The sequence below is a fragment of the Carettochelys insculpta genome, chromosome 6 (genome assembly GCF_033958435.1).
Source record: "Carettochelys insculpta isolate YL-2023 chromosome 6, ASM3395843v1, whole genome shotgun sequence".
In the NCBI taxonomy this organism is placed as follows: Eukaryota; Metazoa; Chordata; order Testudines; family Carettochelyidae; genus Carettochelys; species Carettochelys insculpta.
Window position 1 is genome coordinate 121,470,953 of NC_134142.1, and position 22,446 is coordinate 121,493,398.

Genomic DNA, 22,446 nt, shown 5'->3' on the forward strand with positions numbered 1-22,446 from the left:
GTGGGGTCTGCCGCCCTCTGGCAGATCCTTCATGGCTTTGCCCAGCCTCTGCTCTCATGGGTTGTCAGTCGAGAACACCCAGGCTTAGGCTAAACCACGGCCAGGGACGTTACTTACGGACCCGTTATCCTGCCCAGCTCCCCCAAGAATTCCAGCCCAGCTACGCCTCTGCTTGTACTGCAGCCGCTAGTAACTTACTTGGAGGCGTGGTGGTTTGTCTTGTGTGCGTCAAAGACCTCTTGCACCAAGTCCTCCACTTTGGTCTGTGGCAAGCGAGGCACGTGGAGGGGGGAGAGAAAGAAAAGCTTGTTAGGTTTGAAGCCACCTCCCCAAGCTTCCCCAGCAGCACAGGTGGCCCTCCAGCCCTGCTCCCCTGAGCCCAGGCTGTGCCCAGACGACAGACTCCAGGACACAGTTACTGAATTCCACCCTGCGTTAGAGCCGCGTGCAGCTCCGATTGCTCTGATCCCCGGGCTGGCTGCATGGCTGGCACCCATCACTGCTCCTCCTGTCTGCGCAAGCTCACGCTCCCTGAGCGCGCAGGGAGAGAGAGCCGGGATCTCCATGAAGACACGTTGCCGATCCGTGGGGTGGGGTGGACAGCCCCCAGGGCAGCAAGTCAGAAAGGTGTCTGTTCTCATCCCGGCTCCGACCCTCAGCAGGGCTGTGGGGCGTCGCTCACCCCCAGGGCCTCAATTTCCCTGTGCGCAAAGCGGACTCTGGAGACGATCACGCCAAGAGCTTCAGCCTTGTCAGCCACACGCCGAACAGCCTTAGCTATACGGCCCAGGGACAGCGGCAGAACCTCTCCTGAGTGCGGGAGCAGTTCTGTCGCTGGCAAGGTCCTGTATCCGACAGGCTGAACCTGACCGGTGCCGGACAAGAGAATTTGCCAGACCACTAGAGGTCAATATTGTCTAGCAGCGTTATCAACACTTCCACTGCTTACTCTGGCTCTGAGAAGACATTTAAGGGGAAATTACAGCTAAATAACAGCACAGAACACTGAGAGCCAGGACTGGTGGCTGTAAACAAACTTTATGGGACCGCCCTCCCGCGCCCGGCCACAGGCCACCCGCCCGCCCCTGCCCTCCCGTGCCCGCCTGCCTGCACCCAGCCACAAGCCACACGCCTGCCCTCCCACACCCAGCCATGAGCCACACGCCCACCCTCCCACACCCGCCCTCCCATAAGCCGCATGCCTGCCCTCCCCCGCCCACCCACAAGCAGCAAGCCCACCCTCCCATGAGCAGCATGCCCACCCTCCCACACCCACCCACAAGCCCTCCGTCCCATGCCCGCCTACGAGCAGCACGCCCACCCGTGAGTGACACGCCCAACCTCCCACGCCCACCCGTGAGTGGCACGCCCAACCTCCCACGCCCACCCGTGAGTGGCACGCCCAACCCCCCACGCCCACCCGTGAGTGGCACACCCAACCTCCCACGCCCGGCCCCGAGTGACACGCCCAACCCCCCACACCCACCCGTGAGTGGCACGCCCAACCTCCCACGCCCGGCCCCGAGTGACACGCCTGCCCTGAAGAAGGTTTTCAGGAAGCGGGACACACTCCTGCAGGAGACAGGTTCAGCTGCCTTAGTCCCACCTCAGCACAAAGCTGGGCTCAGATGAACTCGAGCGCCCACCCTGGCTCATAGCTATGACTCTATGCTCCAAAGACAGATCATCAGGAACGATCATGAGATGGGGCAGGGAGTGGCTTCAAAGCCTCAATTTGTGCTGCATCCGTGCCCTGCAATCTCCCTGCCTACACGGCTGGGTGCTCCAACCTCCCTTCCTGCAACAGCGTCATACACGTGGGTCCCAGTCCGGCCAACTCAAACACGCTGTGACCAAGTGGGGATTTCATTTGCCTGGCGCGGATCCTCGTTGCCGTGTTATGCTGCACGAGAACATATGAACGGCCACAGTGGGTCAGACCAACAGTCCATCCAGCCGAGCATCCTGTCTGCCGACAGTGGCCAATGCCAGGTGCCCCAGAGGGAGTGACCCGAACAGGTAACGATCAACTAATCTCTCTCCTGACACCCATTTCTAGCTTCTGACAAACAGAGGCCAGGGACACTGTTCCTTACCCACCCTGGCTAACAGCCATTAATGGACCTGACCTCCGTGAATTTACCTAGCTCTCTTTTAAACCCTGTTGTAATCCGAGCCTTCACAGCCTCCTCTGGCGAGGAGTTCCACAGGTTGACTGTGCGCTGTGCGAAGAACTTCCTTTTATTTATTTTAAACCTGATGCCCATTAATTTCATGTAGTGTCCTCTAGTTCTGATATTATGGGAACAAGTAAACAATTTTTCCTTGTTTGCTTTCTCTGCACCACTCACAATTTTATATACCTCTATCGCATCCCCCCCCCCTCGTCTCGTCTTTTCGAAGCTGAAAAGTCCCAATCTCTTCAACCTCTCCTCATACGAGACCTGTTCCGAACCCCTAATAATTTTAATTGCCCTTTTCTGAACCTTTTCTAATGCCAATATATCTTTTTTGAGGTGAGGACACTGCATCTGTACACAATATTCAAGATGTGGACATCCCAGGGTTTCATACAAGGGCAATAAGATCGTCTCTGTTTTATTCTTTCTCCCTCTTTTAATGATTCCTAACATCCTGTTTGCTTCCTGACAGCTGCTGTTTTCATGCATGTGATTTCTCCTGTCCTGTAATAACCCCGCGCGTGTGCCTCAGTTTCCCGAGACACGGCACTAATATCTGATGGTGATAGGAGTTTTGGGAGCCAGACAAAAGCTGGTGCCACTCCCAACCCAAGCAGGGGACGGGGTGCAGCTAGAGAACAGCTTTTGCCCTGGCAGCAGGACACAGGCCGGAGGAGGGGCCTGGCTGGGAGAAAGCTGCTGGGTGTGAGTTAGTTTCCTGACATGGGGTGCGAGGAGGGAGTCACAGCCCTGCCCCCATCTCCCCAAGATGGACTGTACTGACTGCGGCTGGTTCCCAGGCTAAGAAGTCAGTTTCATGCTGTGACCCTGTTGTCTAACAAAACCTTCAGTTCTAGCTGCTGGGCGAGAGTCACCGTTGGCTGAGGATGACAGCGCAGGGCCTGGTGTCTCCCCTCGCTCGGTGATGCACGCCTAACTACAGTCAGTCCCACGGAGGTCAGCAGGGCTGCTCCTGGGAGCAGACACAGGCATGAGCCTAGCAGCTGCAGGAACAGAGTCACAGAGTCACAGGGCTGGAAGGGACCTCAGGAGGTCATCAAGCCCAGCCCCCTGCTTCAAGCAGGATCAACCCCCACTAAGTCATCCCAGCCAGGACCCTTGTCCAGCCGGGACTTAAAAACCTCGAGGGATGGAGAATCCAGCACCTCTCTAGGCAACACATCCCAGTGCTTCACCACCTGCCTGGTGAAGTAGTTTTTCCCTAATATCCAATCTACACCTCTCCCTCTTCAACTTCAGCCCATTGCTCCTTGTTCTGCCGTCTGACACCACTGAGAACAGTTTCTCACCCTCCTCTTTAGAGCTCCCCTGCAGGAAGTTGAAGGCTGCTATTAAATCACCCCTAAGTCTTCTCTTCTGTAAACTAAACAAGCCCAAATCCCTCAGCCTATCCTCATAGGTCTTGTGCTCCAGACCCTTAATCATTTTTGTTGCCCTTCGCTGAACCTGCTCCAGCAAATCCACATCCCTTTTATACTGGGGGGCCCAAAACTGGACACAATATTCCAGATGTGGCCTCACCAGTGCCAAATAAAGAGGAATAATTACTTCTCTAGATCTGCTTGAAATGCTCCTCCTAATGCACCCTAGTATGCCCTTAGCCTTCTTGGCTACAAGGGCGCACTGTTCACTCATATCCAGCCTTTCATCCGCCATAACCCCTAGGTCCCTTTCCATCATGCTGCTGCTGAGCCAGTCGGTCCCCAGCCTGTAACGACACTTGGGATTCTTCCATCCCAGGTGCAGGACTCTCCACTTCTCCTTATTGAACCGCATCAGGAACCAGGCCCTGGGCCGCTCAGCAGACGCACTACAAGAGCCAGGCTCTTGGCTAGAGCATCCCTGCTTGCTGGTTGTCAGGACGGTGTTTCCTGTTGGTCTTTTCCATGGGGCTGAGCCCTGGCAGCTGCTGGCTCCCAGGCGCAGGGACCGAGAAGACTCTGCGTTGATCAGGTCATTAACGCACAAAACCGGATCTGGCAGCCACGGGTGCCTTGTTTTGTAAGTTTCACTGCTCCCTGAGGAGCCCCTTGGCACCAAGGACTCTCAAGGGCTGTTCTCCTCTCTGGCCTGAAGCCAGCCTGGGCCGACACCGTTTCTTCAGCTAAACGTCCCATTAGCTTTGCCGTGACGGAGACGCGTTTTCCACGAATCAAAACACACCTGTGAGCCAGCTGGCCACTGAATCAACCCCCGTGTGCCCGTGGGTTGGCCAGCGTGACCTCCCGTCTCTCCACCAGAGAAGCGGCTTCTCGGGAAACGTGAAGAGAAAAGAGCTCCTCAGCGGGGTTTCAGTCCAGCCGGCCAGGAGGCAAAAGGGCTGTTAAGAACCCGTTGGCTTTCCTGGGGACCTCCAACACCACAATGTTGACACACCACAGCCCGCAGCTGACCACTGCAGCCTCCTGCAGGGCAAATGTGTGGGCAGCTGGGTCTGTGCTTACGTGTTTCCTTGGGACTGAGGCTTACCAGGAACCAGCCTGCAGCAGCAGGCTAATCCAGCACCTGCGAAAGGTGAGGGAGGATGGGGAGGCAAGGAGCGCAGAAGGAGAACTCCCAGGGGGAGGGGTCTGCTGAGGAAGGCATTGGGGATGTGTCTGGTGGAGGTGGACCATGGAGGCAGCTGCTGCAGCAGGGGGACCAGGGAGGGAAGCCCCTCTGGTGGCAACTCCTTAGGGTCCCTGGGCTAGAACATGGAACATGTGGGAGGGGCCCGGGTTCCCCCCAGACCACCCGCTCACCCCAGGGCAGCACTAGGGGGTAGGAGGTGCCTGGACATATTAAAGGGGTCTCCACCATTAGCGACTGCGGCATTGGCTGTGCTGATGCTGAGTCTGGCTCGGTAATACCATAACCCAGGCCTCTGGGAGACCAGGAGGCAGAGCAAAGGGATCCCGTGAGCCTCTGAGCCATCTCCTGACCAGCCACGAAGTGCAGGACCCAAGTGGAACAAGCTCAGGGGTTTCTCGCACTCTGCTGCAAAACCTCCAGGTTACAAATGCCACCGGAATGGCTGCTGTTCTGTTCGTTGGAGCAGGTTCAGCGGAGGGCAACAAAAACGATCAAGAGGCTGGAGCACATGACCTATGAGGAGAGGCTGAGGGATCTGGGCTTATTTAGTTTGCGGAAGAGAAGACTGAGGGGTGATTTAATAGCAGCCACCAACTTCCTGCAGGGAGGCTCTAAAAGGGATGGGGAGAAACTGTTCTTAGTGGTGACAGATGGCAGAACAAGCAGCAATGGTCTGAAGTTACAGAAGGAGAGGAATAGGCTGGATATTAGCAAAAACTACTTCCCCAGGAGGGTGGTGAAGCACTGCAATGCGTTGCCTACAGAGATGCTGGATTCTCCATCCCTTGAGGTTTTTAAGTCCCAGCTTGAGGTTGATCCTGCTTGGGGTAGGCGGCTGGACTCGATGACTTCCTGAGGTCCCTTCCAGCCCTGGGATTCTGAGATTCTGTAACTCTGAAATGTTCCTAACGCTGAACACAACGTTAGGGTTGTTCTGTCTAACGTGTGCAGTTGAACACTGCCTTAGTATGACTTCAGAACTTTACCGTACCGAAACAAAATGCCCAGTGCAAAACTATTTGGGTTTTGCCTTTTTTTGGAGGCGGGAGGGCGCCTCTCTGCAGCTGCCTGATTGCGTATTTTTGCTCCCAAAGGAGGTGTGCGCCTAACCGGTCAGTTTGTAACTCTGTCGTTCTATTGTAACTGGATTGTTACTACTGGATATCCCCAGGAGGCCGAGTTAGGGCTGTTTGGGTGCCTGCCTGCTACATCTCCAGACCTCAATGTGTCATGATTTCCAAGACCAGAAGAGATTACTGTGACCCTCCAGTCTGACCTGCTGGGGGACAAAGGCCACAGAACTTGGCTGAGTGAATCCCTGGATGAACGAGAAGAACTTTTGGGAAAAACATCCCAGCAAACCCACCGCATAGAACCCTACGGCTGGAAGGGACCTCAGGAGGTCATCTAGTCCAGCTCCCTGCCTCGAGCAGGATCAACAAGCAAGTCGTCCCAGTGGTTCATAGCCCTTGCTGTGCCTTATTTCTACTCTGAACGTCTCTCACCGCTACTTCCAGCCACTGGCTCGGGTTAGACCTTGGATTTCTTTTCAATTAATTCTGTGCTTCCTGGGTGCCTCACGCTTCTTCGGGGACTTACACACATCATCGGCTCTGGGATGTTTCTTAGGCCATGTCCACATTAGCCAGCAGATTGACCTGCTCAGGATCGATCTTCCGGGATTCGATTTTGCATGCCTGGTGGAGATGCATGAAAACGATCTATCGGGGGCTGGCAGTTGCTATTGCAAGAAGTAAGGGAGGCTGACAGGAGCTGGTCGACCTTCCTTAGTGAGGACGGGAAGGTAATTAGATTGTAGATAAGCCAATTCTAGCTACACAATTGCTAGAACTGAGTATCAACAACCGACTTACCTCCCAAACTCTCCAATTCACCGTAGATGCTCAATTTGGCTGGGACCAGGAGCGATTAAGACATTTTTACTTTTAAAGTGAGCTCCGGATTAAGAGATTTTGGTCCCTTCTGGCCTTTTTCTGTTCGAGACCGACCTCCTGAACAACACAAGCCGCAGAATCTCATCAGCTGATCTCTGCCACCAGCCCAAACCCCTGGCTGAAGGAGAGCACAGGGTGTGAATTTCAGCATTAAGTGGATGCGTCAGTAGAATAACTCACAAGTCCGGTTTCTGAAGCACTCTAAGGCCGTGGCTATGCCAGCCCCCGCCTTTTGAAAATGGGGATGCTAATGAGCCACTTCGGCAAATGCTAATGAGGCGCTGCCGTGAATATGCAGCACCTCGTTAGCATAATGGCAGCTGTGCACATTTCAAAAATGCTGCTGCCAAAATGCTTGCTGTTCATGTAGGCCGGGGCCTTTCGAGAGGACCCCCAGACTTCGAAAGCCCCTTCTTCCCCTTTGGTTTTGGGAAGAAGGGGCTGTTAAAATCCTGGGGGGCGGGGGAGTGTCCTTTCGAAAGGCCCCTGTCTGCACAAGCAGCGTGTGTTTCGAAAGCGGCACTTTCGAAACGCACACGGCTGCCATTATGCTAATGAGGCGCTGCATATTCACGGCAGCGCCTCATTAGCATCTGCCAAAGTGGCTCATTAGCATCCTGGGGGCTAGCATAGCCACAGCCTAAGTGTGTGGTAGGCAAAGCCTAGTAGTAGTAGGTAGTAATAGCATCCTTCAGTCTACGCAGACTATGGATCGCGCCCTTCGTCGTTCCATTTGGGATCATCATTTGCAGCGTCGACTGTGACTGTGAAGGCCCACACGAGAGTGACAGTCCTTGCTGCATGTGTAATGGGTGTCTGGCAGGGCCTTACTGTGCTTTCCGTGGGCTCGCTTCTCCTCTGCTCTGCTAGCTGTCTGATCCTCAACTCACCCTTCTGAAGGCAACGTCTAGAGCAACGTCTTCTCACAATGTGGCGTGGGTCTCCTCGGAGTCCGGGAACAATCCTGGGTTTTCTTGTCACACTGAAGACAAAAGGGGGTTTCTTCTGTGGGAAGTGCTACGAAACCACAAACCCAGCTAGTCACGCTGCTCCCCGGAGACGCAAGTTCGAGAGGCCAGGCGCTGGATGCGCCAGGAACACAACCCCGCCCTTGCTGCCGCAGGGACTCGCTCCGGGACGGGAGTGCAGCAGTGCGGAGGGTAGAAACCATGGTGAGAACACAGTGCTCCAAACCTCCAGGGCTTCAGGCGGATGCTTTCGCTGCTCTTAGGGGAGTACGCACAGGTCCCTGCTGGGATCGGGGCGTATCTGCACTATGGGCCGGATGCAGAGACAGGCACAATCCCTTCCGCCAAAGCATTTCCAAGCCAGCGAGACAAGCCAAACAAAACAAACAGGCAGCGAGGTTTTTTTTTGTTTTTTTTTAACCAGAGGGTGTTCTCATTGTGTCTGGGTGGCACAGCGAAGTCCTGGGGCAGGATCCCTCCTGCTCACGCTTTGTCCGTCCAGCTCCACCAATACTAACCCAGGGGCCCTTTCGTTCCACCTCAGAGCCATCCGAAGCGGAATTCGTTTGCAAATCTGACACCTCTAACCTGGGCCTGAACAGAGATCTTAACTATCTCCTGCAGCACAAGGGCACCTTCCCCACCAGAGATATTTGCATCCTACTTCTGGGGTGAGCAAACTTTTTACATCGGGCCCCAACATGCCTCGGGTGATCCGAACCAATGGAAATTTCAGTTACATTCATATGAAAAAAATAAATCCCTTTCGGCACAGGTAAGAATCAAAGTCTGTAGACTGTAAAACCTTCATTTGTCGGTCTATGGATGGGAACAGGCAGATGTAAAAACAGTAGCCCAGTTCAACATTTTTAAAGAGATGGATGAACCTGACACCCAGCAGCTGATTTCCTTTAGGCAATTTCCACCCTCCCAAGGGGGCCTGACCCCCACCTGACTCACCCCTGTGCTACTTGCTTCATTAACTGGTCCTTCTAGTGATGGGTAACCTCACCCCCCAGCCTGCCCTATAAACCCAGGACTCTGTTTTAGCTCTACATTTCCACCTGACGAAGTGGGTTTTACCCACAAAAGCTCATCAATTTGCTTGTCTCTATGGTGCCGCAGGGCTGCTTAAAATATATAAAATATACAACTGGAGATACACATCTCTTAGGAAGTCTGTGCTCACGAAAGCTCATGCTCAAAACTTTTCTGTTAGTCTAATAAGGTGCCACAGGACCCTTCGTTGCTGTTACATCTCTTAGGAGGTCATCTAGTCCAGTCCGCTGCCCTCCTGGCAGGACCAAGCACCATCCCTGACATCTATCTGTCCCCATCCCTAAATGGCCTCCTCAAGGATTGAACTCTCAACCCCAGGTTTAGCAGGCCAATGCTCAAACCACTGAGCTATCCCTCAAAGCAAACCCGCCAGGCTCAGGGAGGGGAGGACAGGCGAGTGGCCACCACTCTCCATTTAAAGCAACAAACAACAAAACCACCTGCTGTGTCCAGGAAAAGGCTGAGGCCGGAGACACCCCCCAAAGCACCGCTGAGAGCGGAGGTGTTCGGTAAACACTGCCTAAGGAAGGAACACCAGGCGGCTGAAGCAGCCACTGAAGAACTCCAAGAAACGTGCCTGCTTCACGAACAGGAGCGATCAGTCACGAGCGCTGCCCTGTCTTGAGGGTGCTGGCCTTGCCCGGCACAGGAGGAACTTGCATTGACGTACCTCGAACCAGGAACACCAGAGTGGGGGCAATATTAACCGGCTTTTACCGTAGTGCAGATGCTGGTAAATATCTGGTTAATACACTCCTGCCCATCCCAGGAGCTGCACAGTCCATGTGTCACGTCCGCCTGTTGTCGCTCACGCTACACCTACGCCGCACGGTCTCTGGGGCAGGGCTGTCTGCGTTCTCGGCTGGCACCACCTCGCAGAGTGGGATCCCAGCCCACGAGTGGGGTGTTGACTCCCCAGCAACACGGACAACAAACAAGCATGGCTTCAGCTGGGCAGGACTCCTACTGAACAGGAGCGCCTCCCCTCTTACCCAGCTTAGAGGGCCCTAGGGAGCTGGCGAGCTCTGCGCTACAGCAGGAGAAAGCCACACCTGTCCAAAACTTGCTTTAGTGAACGGCTCTCTAGTTTCACAAAATCCAGCCTCTACCGGCGCTGAACAGAGACAGCCTTTCCCTCAAACGAGTTACACCCGCCACCTCATATTTATATCATTCCACAGGGTCCCAAGCAGCGCTCCCTCCGATTTGTCCACACTGATGTGTGGAATAAATTTTGTTACATGCACCAATGCATGTGCGGATGCGCACCACCCATATACACACATGCTGGCGCCGGTGGGTGCTCTGTTAATCAGCTGAGCGGCACCTGAATGTCTCCTGGGCCGTCACCCTAGCGCTCAGTTTCCAGGGAACACTGCTGCCAGCACCTGACTGCCAACTCACTAAAAAGCTGTTGTCTGAGGCGAGTGTCCACAGGAACACCCTTCTGGGATCTGCCCCAGAAATAAGTGCACAAACACCAAGACAGAACACTTCCATTATGAGCAATCCACCACTGGGAAGAAATAAGTTACCCCTTTCTGATGAGTCAGTGAAACAATACTACGAGACGGGGAGGTAGCGGTAACTGAACCGCCAGCCATCATGGACACCGGGAGCAGGTTGCTGACCTGTAAGAATCCAGGATGCAAAAGGAACGTCCTGCAGCTGGCCCTGCACTGGGGGACGGACTCCAGACGTGGAAAGGCAACGCGTGAGCCAGTGGGAGAAAAATGAAGCAAGACAAATTCAGGCAGATGAAGGTGAAAATGGTTGCAGGCACCAGTAAGTGAATGTTGTCAGGGCCTGTGATGGAGTGTGGTGTGTGTCTGTGTGAGTGCGACAGGCAGAGCAGCTCCCAGCGGCAAAGGACGACCCCCTGGGGCTGTAACCTAAGCTGGCAGGTAACACCTCTGACCTGAACAAAGAGCAGAGAGGAGCCGAGGGGGTTTGAATCGAAGGCAGCAGTTAGAAGCTGGGGGGAGAGAGTTGGAAGGCAGCCAGCCTGGCTGAGGGGGAAGCTACACCCCAGATGGGGCACCCCTCGGGCTCCTTCTCCCTGGATGGATTGGAACAGCTGTCTCTGCCTGCTATACTGACACCTCTGCGCTGAGCTGTGCCTCTGTCAACTAACAAACTTCCCATTCTACCTGCTGAGTGAGAGTCACTCCTGCCTGCGGACGGGGTGCGGTGCCTGGGGACCCCTGAACCCCATTACAGGGCCTCACTGATCAGAGATGGAGCGCAGCTGGGCTGCTCCAACCCAAGGCTACCGGCAACACCTTACCAAGGGTTGGTCAACACTCCATCAGCCACAAAGTGAAAGGCAGAGACTGGATGTTTTTCTAGTAACATAGTAGTCTGTTCTGGTCTGGCTACAGTCTGCAGAAGTGGGTCTGTCCCACGAAAGCTCATCACCTCACAAATTATTTTGTTAGTCTTTAAAGCACTCCTGGACTGCTTTTTTGTTTGGATGTTTTTCTACCACTCTGCTGTAGGGACGGTCAGAGGGCAGGTCTCTGGCCTGGGGGAGACAGGAGGTCAGACTACAATGGTTCCTGCGGACCTTGAAATCCCTGAAAATCTGGATCAGCACCAATGCCCCTATCGGCTGCTGACGTACCAACAGCCCAGAGTCTGAGCTGTGACAGGGGGCCCTCAAGTACCGGGTAGATTTCCAAGGCTAAGTGAGGGGAAAGATTTAAGTGGCTGCCAGGGGAAGGTCAGAGACAGGGATCATTTCTGTTTGCAGGCACCAGTAAGCGATGGTTATCAGGGCCTCATCAATCGGAGACAGGGAGTGCAGCCGGGCTGCTTCAACCCACAGCTACAGGAAACAACGCCGACACATGCCAGCAGGCTGCCAGCGGGTTCTGCCGCAGAAAGGAACCCCCAAGGAGGCTCCCTGCTGAAACTGACAAGACCCCAGTACTTGGTGGAGCCGGGAAAGGCTCCCTGCAGCTGGCAGAAAGACTAACCGTGGTTCCCCGGGCACCAGCAAAGCCTTCCCGTGGCAAAGTGGAAGTGTTCTGATGAGGAGTAGGCTGCTCCGGGGGGAGAATCAATCACGCCAGAGACAGATGCCCAGGGAGGGCAACCAGCAGGAGAAATTCTGGCTGGGTCAAGCGATGGCTTTGTATTCCACACCTCAGAACAGCGGGGCCAGGCAGCTCTCCATTTCCCAGCGCCTCCTCCCTGTTGAACGCAGCCGCGTGGGTCTCCCTCCCTGCCCCTCAGGCCTCTGACCTGCCAGAGGCGGCGCAGACGGAAGGGGAGAGGCCAGAAACATGTTAATCTTTGCCACCACCACACAGCAGGCACCATTTCCAACAAAGCCGCGCCAGCTTGGAGTCAGGCAATCCAATGCAACAAGCCCAACAAATCCCAGTCCCGTAACGAAGAGCAGGCGTCACACAGCCAGCCACCACAGGCACCCGAATCTCTCCCAACAGAGCCTCATCAGCTACGCTCTGCACAAAGAGCCCAAATGTCCTGTCTATAAAGCAGGGCGGGGGGAACCTTCTTCCACTGAGTCACAGACAGTGAGAAGCAAAAAGAAAAAAACAACCATCACTGATGCGGTCTGAAAAACAACCCCCTCCTCATTCCCCTGGCACACCAGCCCCAGAGATTAGGGGAGCCAGGGCTGGTGCATTTTGTGGGCCCCTCTATGCTGTGGAGCTGGTGTGGGAAGGGAAGGAGGGGTTCGGTGTGGAAGGGCGCTGCCAAGAAGTGGGCTGCAGATGGGGGATCAGGGCAGCAGGGAGGATGCAGGGGTGGGTTGGGGGGTGATCTGGGCTGGAGTGGAGTGCAGGAGCAAGCAGGGATCTGAGCAGGGAGGGGTAAAGAGGGGGTTGCAGATGGGGGCATTGAGGCAGGAGGGGGTGCAGAAGGGGTGGTGGGTGTGGAAGGGAGGGGCAGGGAGTCGGGGGGGATCTGGATAGCAGGGGGTGCCGGAGTGGGGTCTGGGCCAGGGGGTGCAGCTTACCTTTGCAGCACCCCCCCTAAATGCACATGGCTCTGTGCCCTTCCCCCACTGCTCTGGTTGGCCAGAATTCTGGCTAATCAGAGCAGCAGAGTGAAGCGTCTGGGGTCTTCCGCCTGCCTTGCCCCCAGCTGGGCATGGCACCATGCCAACCTGCTTCCTGCCCGCCCTCCCTCCCACCCACCCTCGGGCACAGCCTCCCCCGCCCCGGCCTGGATCTGACCCCCAGTTGGTCTGATCCGGCCCATGAGACAGCACTCCAAACCCTCCATCACGCAGTGGGCGCATGCTGGGGAGAGAAGCCCCGAGCCTTGGGGTCCGCATCCAGCCAAGCTGCAGTGTAGATCCAGACCACGGCCCGGGGTTCCCCACCCTGGCAGGAAGGGATGACAGCCAACTGGTCCAGATTCTGAACGCTACTAGTGGATCAAAGCCCAGCTGTGCTACAGACAGCATCTCCACCTCTGGGGCAGCACCACCCCTGCAGCCCCGGTGACAGCCTGTCAGAGACCGAGAGAAGGCATGCCAGGAGATCTGGCAGCAAAAACAGCTTCCAGAGGAGACTGAACTAAGCCAGAGCCTGGGCAGCTTCAGAAACGGCTGCCACGTCTCCTTGGACACGCCTTCTCCGCCAGACCCAGAGCAACACGGAGCCCAACAAACCGACCCGGGGAGGGCTTCCCACGGCCGCAGAAAGGGGAGGAGCTGGAAGGCCCTCAGTCCGTCAGGGGACCGTGATGCCCATCTGCTGAACGTGGGAGGGGCCCAGATGCTACAATGATGGGCACCAGGACAAAACACTAAAAACAGGTGGATCTTTTTTGGCAATGCAAGAACGGCCACACATGGTCAGACCAAGTCTCCTGTCTTCTGCCAGTTGCCCGTGTCAGGCAGCCCAAAGGGAATGAACAGAACAGGTCAGCATCAACTCATCCCTCCCGTCACCCATTCCCAGCCCTGACACACAGAGGGTCAGGCAAGATCAGGCCTGAGATCCCTCCAGCAGCTGGCCCACAAGCTATTTCACAGCCTGCTGCTGGGTTAGCGGCGGGGCCGGGAGCTGCAGGAACCCCAGGCAGTACCAGATGCAGCTGCCTGTGAGCAGGATCGCTGTACCTTGTCCAGCCCTGCAATAGATGGTGAGTTTTTCACTGCTAAGAAAAGTGCTGCCCCGACACCTTCCCATAATTTGTAGAGTGGCTCCCTGGGAGAAGTTATTGCCTGCCCCTGGGGCAGGGACACCAGTCCTACCCATCCTGGCTAACAGCCACACATGGACCCATCCTGCATGAATTTATCTAGCTCTTCTCTGAGCCCTGTTAAAGTCCCGGCCTCTGGCAAGGAGCTCCCCACACTGACTGCGCTGCATGAAGAAATACGTCCTTTTGTTGGTTTTCAACCTGCTGCCCATTAATTTCCTGTGGCGGCCCCTCATTCTTGTGCTGTGGAAACAAAAAAAATCACTTTTCCTGATTCACCTTCTCCAAACTTGTCAGGAGCTTAAAGATCTCTCGTATCCCTCCACCCCCAGTCTCCTCTCTTCTCAGCTACAGTCTGTCTTTTTAATCTCTCCTCATCTGGCAGCTGTTCCAAATCCCTCTTCCTTTTTGTTGCTCTTTTCTGAGCTTCTTCCAACATCAAAAACAACAGGAAGTCCCACGGTGCAGGATTTCTTGTTGGTTTTGAAAATACTGGCTACCCCTCTGCTACTTCCAATGTCAACGTATCTGAGTATTCAAGATGTGGGCCCACCAAGAGTTTATACAGAGCTAATGAAGTATTCTCTCTCTTTCGTAATGAGCCCTCGGCGGCAACCCAAGGCTCCAGCCCAGGCTGCCAGCTGCCGCGGACATCACCACTGCGTACCAGGGACAGAGATTACAACTGCCCTGGACTCCTCTTCTGTGGGCATCTTTCCTGTCCATTTACACAGCTTCATTCCGGCCTTCCCTTTGCGCCTCTCCCCTGGGCAACAGAGCTAGGCAAGCCCAGCTCACCCCATCTCCAGCCACGACCACCTTTCTGGCTCTCACGCCTGTGCAGAGCAATTCAGCCACCCGGCAACTGCAACCTGGTCTCAGTGATGTTTAAACTAGCGCCACACATCCGCTGTCCCTGCAGTCACTGCTCCCAACCACATGCCCTCACACACCGTGGCTGCAGGAGGGAGCACCCACAATCCACACAGGGCAGGAGAGGATGCTGAGGAACTGGGGGTAGGAAGGGATTTGCCCAAGGTCTTCCAGCAGGGTAGTGGCAGAGCCGGGGGCAGAACACAGGCTGCTCTGGTCCTGCCCAGTCTACTGCTAAGTAGTCGGGATGGGCTCCTTGTGGTAAATGCCCCCATCCCTGCCAGTGACAGAGCAGGTGTCTTTCATTATTACAAGCCCAGCTCCCTGCCACTCCACCCCCTACTCCAGCCGTGCCCCCACATTGCAACCCCCCCAGCAGGCCCCCCCCTCCACTCCCCCCATTGCAACTCCCCCCCAGCCGGGTCCCCCTCCACTCCCCCCCCATTGCAACCCCCCCACAGCCGGGTCCCCCTCCACTCCCCCCCATTGCAACTCCCCCTTCACTCCCCCCATTGCAACTCCCCCTTCACTCCCCCCATTGCAACTCCCCCCCAGCCGGGTCCCCCTCCACTGCCCCCCATTGCAACCCCCCCGCCGGGTCCCCCTCCACTCCCCCCCATTACAACTCCCCCTTCACTCCCCCCCTTGCAACTCCCCCCCAGCCGGGTCCCCCTCCACTCCCCCCATTGCAACTCCCAACCAGCCGGGTCCCCCTCCACTCCCCCCATTGCAACCCCCCCGCCGGGTCCCCCTCCACTCCCCCCCATTGCAACTGCCCCCCAGCCGGGTCCCCCTCCACTCCCCCCATTGCAACCCCCCCGCCGGGTCCCCCTCCACTCCTCCCATTGCAACCCCCCCGCCGGGTCCCCCTCCACTCCCCCCCATTGCAACTCCCCCTTCACTCCCCCCATTGCAACTCCCCACCAGCCGGATCCCCCTCCACTCCCCCCATTGCAACTCCCCCTTCACTCCCCCCATTGCAACTCCCCCCCAGCCGGGTCCCCCTCCACTCCCCCCATTGCAACTCCCCCTTCACTCCCCCCATTGCAACTCCCCCCCAGCCGGGTCCCCCTCCACTCCCCCCATTGCAACTCCCCCTTCACTCCCCCCATTGCAACTCCCCACCAGCCGGGTCCCCCTCCACTCCCCCCATTGCAACCCCCCCCCCGCCAGGTCCCCCTCCACTCCCCCCCATTGCAACCCCCCCGCCGGGCCCCGCGCGGCGCATGCCGGGACCTGCTCGGCCGAGGTGAGGCTCCGCACGCCGTCGTCCCGCAGACGCTCCCGGCCGGGCTCGGAGCCGGGCAGAAGCCGGGCGGTGGCCGCCATGCTCCGCAGCGGGGGCACCCGACGGCGGCTCAGCGGGGACATAAAAAGCTCGGGCGCGACCCGGCCGGCCGCTCCCTCTCGCGGCTGTGGGGCGCCACTGCAGCCGGGCCGACCTCAGCCGCGCGGGCGCTCTGCGCGGTGCCGCCTGGGCGCCCGCTACCGGCCCTGGCCGGGACTGCAGCGCGGTCTGACTCCCACGCGTGCCCCTGCCCTGTCCCACGCCCACCAGTGCCCCAGCGTGTCCTCTGCCCACCAGTGCCCCAGCGTGTCCCACACCCATCAGTGTCCCAGCGTGTCCTCTGCCACCAGTGTCCAAGTGTGTCCTCTACTCAGCAGTGCCCCAGCATGTCCCACACCCACCAGTGCCCTTAACGTGTCCTCTGTGATCTTCTAGAATGTCACACGCCCACCCGTGCTCCAAGATGACAAAGGAAGACATCTGAATTGGAATTAATTTGCAAATTTAATATCTTTAACTGGGACTCGACAGAGATCTCAATTGTCTTACGCATTATAAGGACAATTTCCTCACCTTTGATATTCACGGGGATGGCAGACCTCCCACTTAACTTACTCTTCCCAGAGGTTCCCCCGCCCCATCTTCTTTTCTTTTTCTTTTTTTTCTCTCCACCTCCTTCTTTGCCTCCCCACCCCCACTTTGGCACCGCTTGATTTTTATGTTTTGCTGATTTCTCAGTTCTTTGGAAGAAGTGGGTCTTACCCAGGAAAGTTCATTCCCTAATGAATAAAATTATTAGTCTTTAAGTGCTACAGGATGTCTGGCTTAACTTAGGGCAGCGGTTCCCAACCTATTCAAGAGGGTGACCCATTCTGGCAATTCAGTAAGACTTTGTGACCTAAGTATATTTAATTCGCCCCCACCCCCAGACTTCAACCCTTCGCAGGCCCAAACTGCCCCCCACCCCCAGACTTCAACCCTTCACAGGCCCAAACCACCACCCCCGCCCCCAGGCTTCAACCCCTCGCAGCCCCAAAATCTCCCCCCATCTACTTAACATGATTACCACAGCTGTCCCCCACTGCTGCTTTGCCGTAAAACATAAAAATCACCACTTCCTCCTCAATGTGGCACCCTGAAGCCCTCCTTCTCTCTTTCACCACCTTCAGCATGGGCAGTTCCCTGCCCCGACACACTGAAATAGGACTCAGTTTAATTCAGTTTAGTTGCCAGATCCCTCCTGCCAGCCATTAAACCAATTAAACTGAGTTTCATGTCTGCACGGCAAGGAGGGGACTGAGAGCCCGAGGAGTGAGTGGCAGCAGCAGCCGGAGCTGCAAATGGCTCCTTAAAGAGCCACATGAGGCTCAGAACTGCCCAGCTAGTGACCCTTAGGAAATCCAGTGGCGACCCCTGTTTGGTTCCCAACCCATAGGCTGGGAATCCCTGACTTAAGGGCACATTAAGAAACCTGAGAAAATGAGCACTCTAAACCACATGGGCTTATTTAGTTTAGAACATAAGAATGGCCATACTGGGTCAGACCAAAGGTCCATCTAGCCCAGTATCCTGTCTGCCAACAGTAACTGATGCCAGGTGCCCCAGAGGAGGTGAATCGAAGACAATGATCAAGCGATTTGTCTCCTGCCATCCATCTCCCGCCTTTGACAAAAGGCTAGGCGACATACCTTACCCCTTGCTAATAGCCATCTATGGACCTAACCTCCAAATATTTATTGAGCTCTTTTTTAAACTCTGTTAGAGTCCTGGCCTTCACAGCGTCCTCTGGCAAGGAGTTCCACAGGTTGACTGTGCACTGTGTGAAGAAAAGCTTCCTTTTATTAGTTTTGAACCTGCTACCCATTAATCTCGTTTGGTGTCGTCTAGTTCTTTTATTATGGGAACAAGTAAATAACTTTTCTGTATTCACTTTCTCCACACCATTCATGATTTTATATACCTCTATCATATCGCCCCTCAATCGCCTCTTTTCTAGACTGAAAAGTCCCAGTCTCTCCAGCCTGTCTTCATATGGGACCCGTTCCAAACCCTTAATCATTTCAGTTGCAGAAGAGAAGAGTGAGGGGCGAATTGATAGCAGCCTTCAACTTCCTGAACGGGGGCTCTAAGGAGGATGGAGAGAGGCTGTTCTCAGTGGTGACAGATGACAGCACAAGGAGCAATGGTCTGAAGTTACAGAGGGAGAGGTGTAGGTTGGATATTAGGAAAAGCTATTTCCCCAGGCGGGTGGAGAAGCACTGAAATGCGTTGCCTGGCGAGGTGGTGGAATCTCCATCCCTCGAGGTTTTTAAATCCCAGCTGGACAAGCTCCTGGCTGAGATGACTTAATTGGGGTTGATCCTGCTTTGGGTAGGGGGCTGCACTCGATGACCTCCTGAGGTCCCTTCCAGCCCTAGAATTCTATGATTCCGTGATTCTACAAAAATCCACTGATGCCAATGCAAGAAAACTGCTCTAAGAAGGGAGCTGCTCAGCCACGGACTTTGGGTTCATCCGCACATATCACCTTTTCCCCTGAGAAATATCTCATGTGCTACTTCTAAGCATAACTATCGGTGGAGAATTGTGAAAGGGAGGTAGCTTACACAGCTGTTTCTGAGAACCAATGGAACAGTGGTAAAGGAAAAGATGCTGCAGAGGTGTTTAACTGTGGTGCAAGAGTGGAAGAGAATTCGATTTCTCACTCCCCAGTTGCTGAGTTAGCGGCATGAGAAAGATGAGAGGAGAATTAGATTTCTCACTCTAAGATTAAAGCGAAATTGTCCTATACACACCATTGGTCCTATCAAGTAGGAGAAAGGAATGGGGTTTAGTATTCCACACAGTGAGAGGTGCAGCTAAGATCAGGGCCCTGTGGAGCAGGGCACTGCATAGGCGTAGGTTGCGTCTACACTGGCGAGTTCTGTCGACAGAACCCCGTTCAACAGTGTCTCGACAGAACTCTGCTTTTGCCTCAAGTATCAGAGAGGTAGCTGAGTTCGTCTGTATCTTCAAAAACAAAAAGAAGTCCCGTAGCACCTTATAGCCTAACGGATCTTTTGGAGCAACAGCTGCATCCGATGAAGCGGGTCTTTGCCCATGAAAGTTTATGCTCCAAAAGATCTGTTAGTCTATAAGGTACCACAGGACTTGTTGTTGCTTTTGCCTCGACAGAGTTATCCCTCAGAAATGTGAGGCGGAACACTCTGTCGACAGACAGGGCAGCTGGTTGCCGGGCAGCCCTCTTTGCAGAGCTGCCATTCCACTTTCTGGCACCAGAGGGCATGCAGGCTAGCCGTTCTCTGTCGACAGAGCCAGTCGTGTGGGTGGTGTGGGTGTGGATGCAACCTGTTGGCAGCAGTTCTGTCGAGATACCTCTGTCGACAGATACTTCTAGTATAGACATAGATGTTATGATTCTATAGACCTATCTCATAGCCCCCCTTAGTCCCTTCTTTTCAAAGCCAAAAGTCCCTGTCTTTATAATCTCTCTTCATATGGCGCCGTTCCCAACCCCTCGTCATTTTTGCTGCCGGGGGGAGCAGCTTATCCTGCAGCTGCTCCTGTGGGGGTCCAGCCTGTTTGTCTCAATCATCTGCTTCAGACCACATCCAGGGCCATGGTCAGGTGACTCGGCCAGGGTCACTGGGTTGGATGGAGCTGGGATCTATCTGGTCCTGGCAGGATCCATGCTCCTGTGAACATGAGCGCCTGTTTATTCCATATAATACGGCAGTACCCTTGGGGATTCTCATGCCAGGCACCAAACACCTGCCAAATAGAGACAGATCCTGCCAGCCCAGAGTTCGATAGGATAAAATGCCCACTTCCACCCTGCCCTGGGGGATGGCAGTAGCCTGCAGCAGCTTCCTGAAGTGGCAATTCACCCTGTCATTACCACGGTGAGTGTGGGAGCGAGTCTGGACTTCTGGGTCCTTTCCAGAGCCTGCCACCCACCTGCAAGCCAAGGAGGGCCCCATCTGTGCTCCTTTGAGAATGGGAGTAACACACCCAGGTAACACAAACCAGCGGTCCTATAGCACTTTAAAGACTAACAAAATGATTTATGCAGTGATGAGCTTTCATGGGACAGACCCACTTCTGCAGATCTTCATGGGTCTGCCCATCCCCAGCAAATCACGTTGATAGTCTTTAAAGTGCTACAGGCCCACTGGTTAGTTTTGTTAGAACAGACTAACACAGTCACCTCTCTGTTACTACGCCCAGGCAAAGCAAGCTGGGATCCTGGGCTGAGAGATGCTCTGTCCAGACAAAAGAGGCAAGCGGACAGCCCCCTGCACTGGAGTGGCCAAACGTTTTCTGTTACATTCTTCAGAGTGTTTTGGTCATGAGCTCGAAGTCTGCAAAGTTAGCAGGGGTTGAATAGTCTTAGGGTCAGCCAGGTCACAGGTGCTGCTGGGAGCCCCCTAGCAAGCTCTGGTTTGCCAGCTGTCAAAAAGCACACTTCCCTGCCCAGGCTTTGCTCAGCAGAGCTTGCAACTCATGTGCCCCCCCGGCACCGTTTCCCATTAGTGTCTGTATTCACTGCACCGGTGGCTCCCTTCCCATGTACCTGCGGCAAATGCTGCCTGCTTGTGCCATGACTGCATTGTAAAATGAACATGAGAATCATTGTTGTAAACACTCTCCTAAGACTGCACCAAACCTTGGGCCAAGTGAGGTGTCTAATGAAAGCTGGTAACTCACTGAATCTGTTTAAGCTGCTTCTATGTCTGCATTATGTTTGGAGGTGAAGTTATAAGATTGGCTCTGTACCTGCGTTAGAAATGTTAAGTTCTGGGAAGTCACAATAAGAGGCACAGCCACGTCCTCACCAGGCGAAGATGGACTCAACAGAAGGATTCATCAGACTCCAATCCACATCTCAGGAATTTAGCCGAGATGTGTCCTCTGGAAGTCTGCCAGTGCCAGAATGCCCCCAGAGAGATGCTGATTAAAGCGTAAGGGAATGAGGAAAGCCTGTGGGATTTGCTTGTGTGACTTCTGGCTGGCTACAGAGGCAAGACAGGTGCTTTTTTGTGACTGGTTAGGGTTGCCTTATAGTGTAGGAAAACCCAGTCTGGGCTGTAAGCGGCCTGGGTTTAAGCACTTTGCGCAGGTTTGGTTCTCTCAGCTGTGCCCGAGAACTCTCCATGTATTACACTCCTGCCCTCACCAAGGCCCTTTCTGGCTGAGGGGAAATTACACGAGGCTGGGACCCAGCAGATGAGTTTAAGCAGCACATCTCCTGACCTGGCTCCTTCACCACCTGTATAGCTGAGCCAGGTGACCTGTCCCACTGGGCGGGAATGGAAGCCTGTTCCCCCCTGTGAACCGCTCAAGTCTCAGTCACACTATCAGAAAGACAATGCATCACCTGCGAAGCAGCTGGCTGCGTGGTCTGCATGAGGCATGTTCCTTTCATGGCTGCAGATAACAGCCTACTGCTGCTGCCACCTATTGCTAACAATCCTTTAGCCCATGGTTTCCCAAACTGGGGGACTTGCCCCTCTGGGGAGGGCATGAAGAAATTCCGGGGAGGGGCATGAGGCAGCCCAGCCCCCTGTCATTTCCCCACCCAAAGAAAAAGCCGGCCTTTGGTTCCAGCTCTGGGCCCCTGCTATTTTACATGGGTGACCCGGCCCAGCTGCTATAAAAAGCAGGCAGCTGGCAAAGACCCACATGGAGCTAGCTGCCTCCTGCAAAGGGGAGTGAGTGTGAGCTGGGCAGCGGAAGGGGGGAGGAGGAGAAGGATGGGGTTAGATGGGGGCTGGGGGTGCCTGGGGGAGGGAAGGGGCTTGGGGGCTCACAGGTTTGGGCAGCCAACTTGCTGGGCTCATGAGGCTTGGGCGGCTCATGCTGGTGGCTGGGTGATTGGCCTCGGCAGTGAGGGTCTCAGGCAACTGGTGGGTGGGCGGCTGACCCCAGCAGTGTGGGCGGGCGGGCAGCTGGCGTGGGCAGCTCTTGTGGCTGGCACGGTGCTTGGCAGCTTCCCAGCTGGGACTGCACCAGGCACCTGCAAGGGGCCAAGAAAAAACCATAGGTGCTTCTTTTTAATTTTAAATAACATTTTCATATCAAGTTTTTGTGTCTATTTTAAATTACGAATTGAATATTTTGTTAAAAGGGGGGTTGGATGATGGTAAAGAAGAGGTGGGAGGGGTGGGAGGAGTTCTCAAAAATCAAAAGGGGGGCATGATGCCAAAAAGTTTGGAAACCCCTGCTTTAGTCAGAGTCCAAACTTTGCTGATGGGAGGGATGGAGGTTTCAGAGTCACTCACCACACTTTTTCCAACAAACCCAGGGAATTGAATACAAATAAATACATTATTCAAATTGCACTGAAC

At 55.0% G+C, this 22,446-nt stretch overlaps 1 protein-coding gene across 1 annotated transcript in view; it reads right to left on the minus strand.

Moving 5' to 3' along the window:
- The window catches only part of FNTB (farnesyltransferase, CAAX box, subunit beta), a 32,601-nt gene extending 16,403 nt beyond the window's left edge, over positions 1–16,198 (minus strand). The window contains exons 1-2 of the mRNA XM_074998140.1: positions 16,048–16,198; positions 199–263 (exon numbers count right to left, since the gene is read on the minus strand). Of these exons, the coding sequence (XP_074854241.1) occupies positions 199–263; positions 16,048–16,182 (200 nt within the window). The 5' untranslated portion in view covers positions 16,183–16,198. The remainder of the gene's footprint in view (positions 1–198; positions 264–16,047) is intronic.
- Between the last annotated feature and the right edge of the window lie 6,248 nt (positions 16,199–22,446).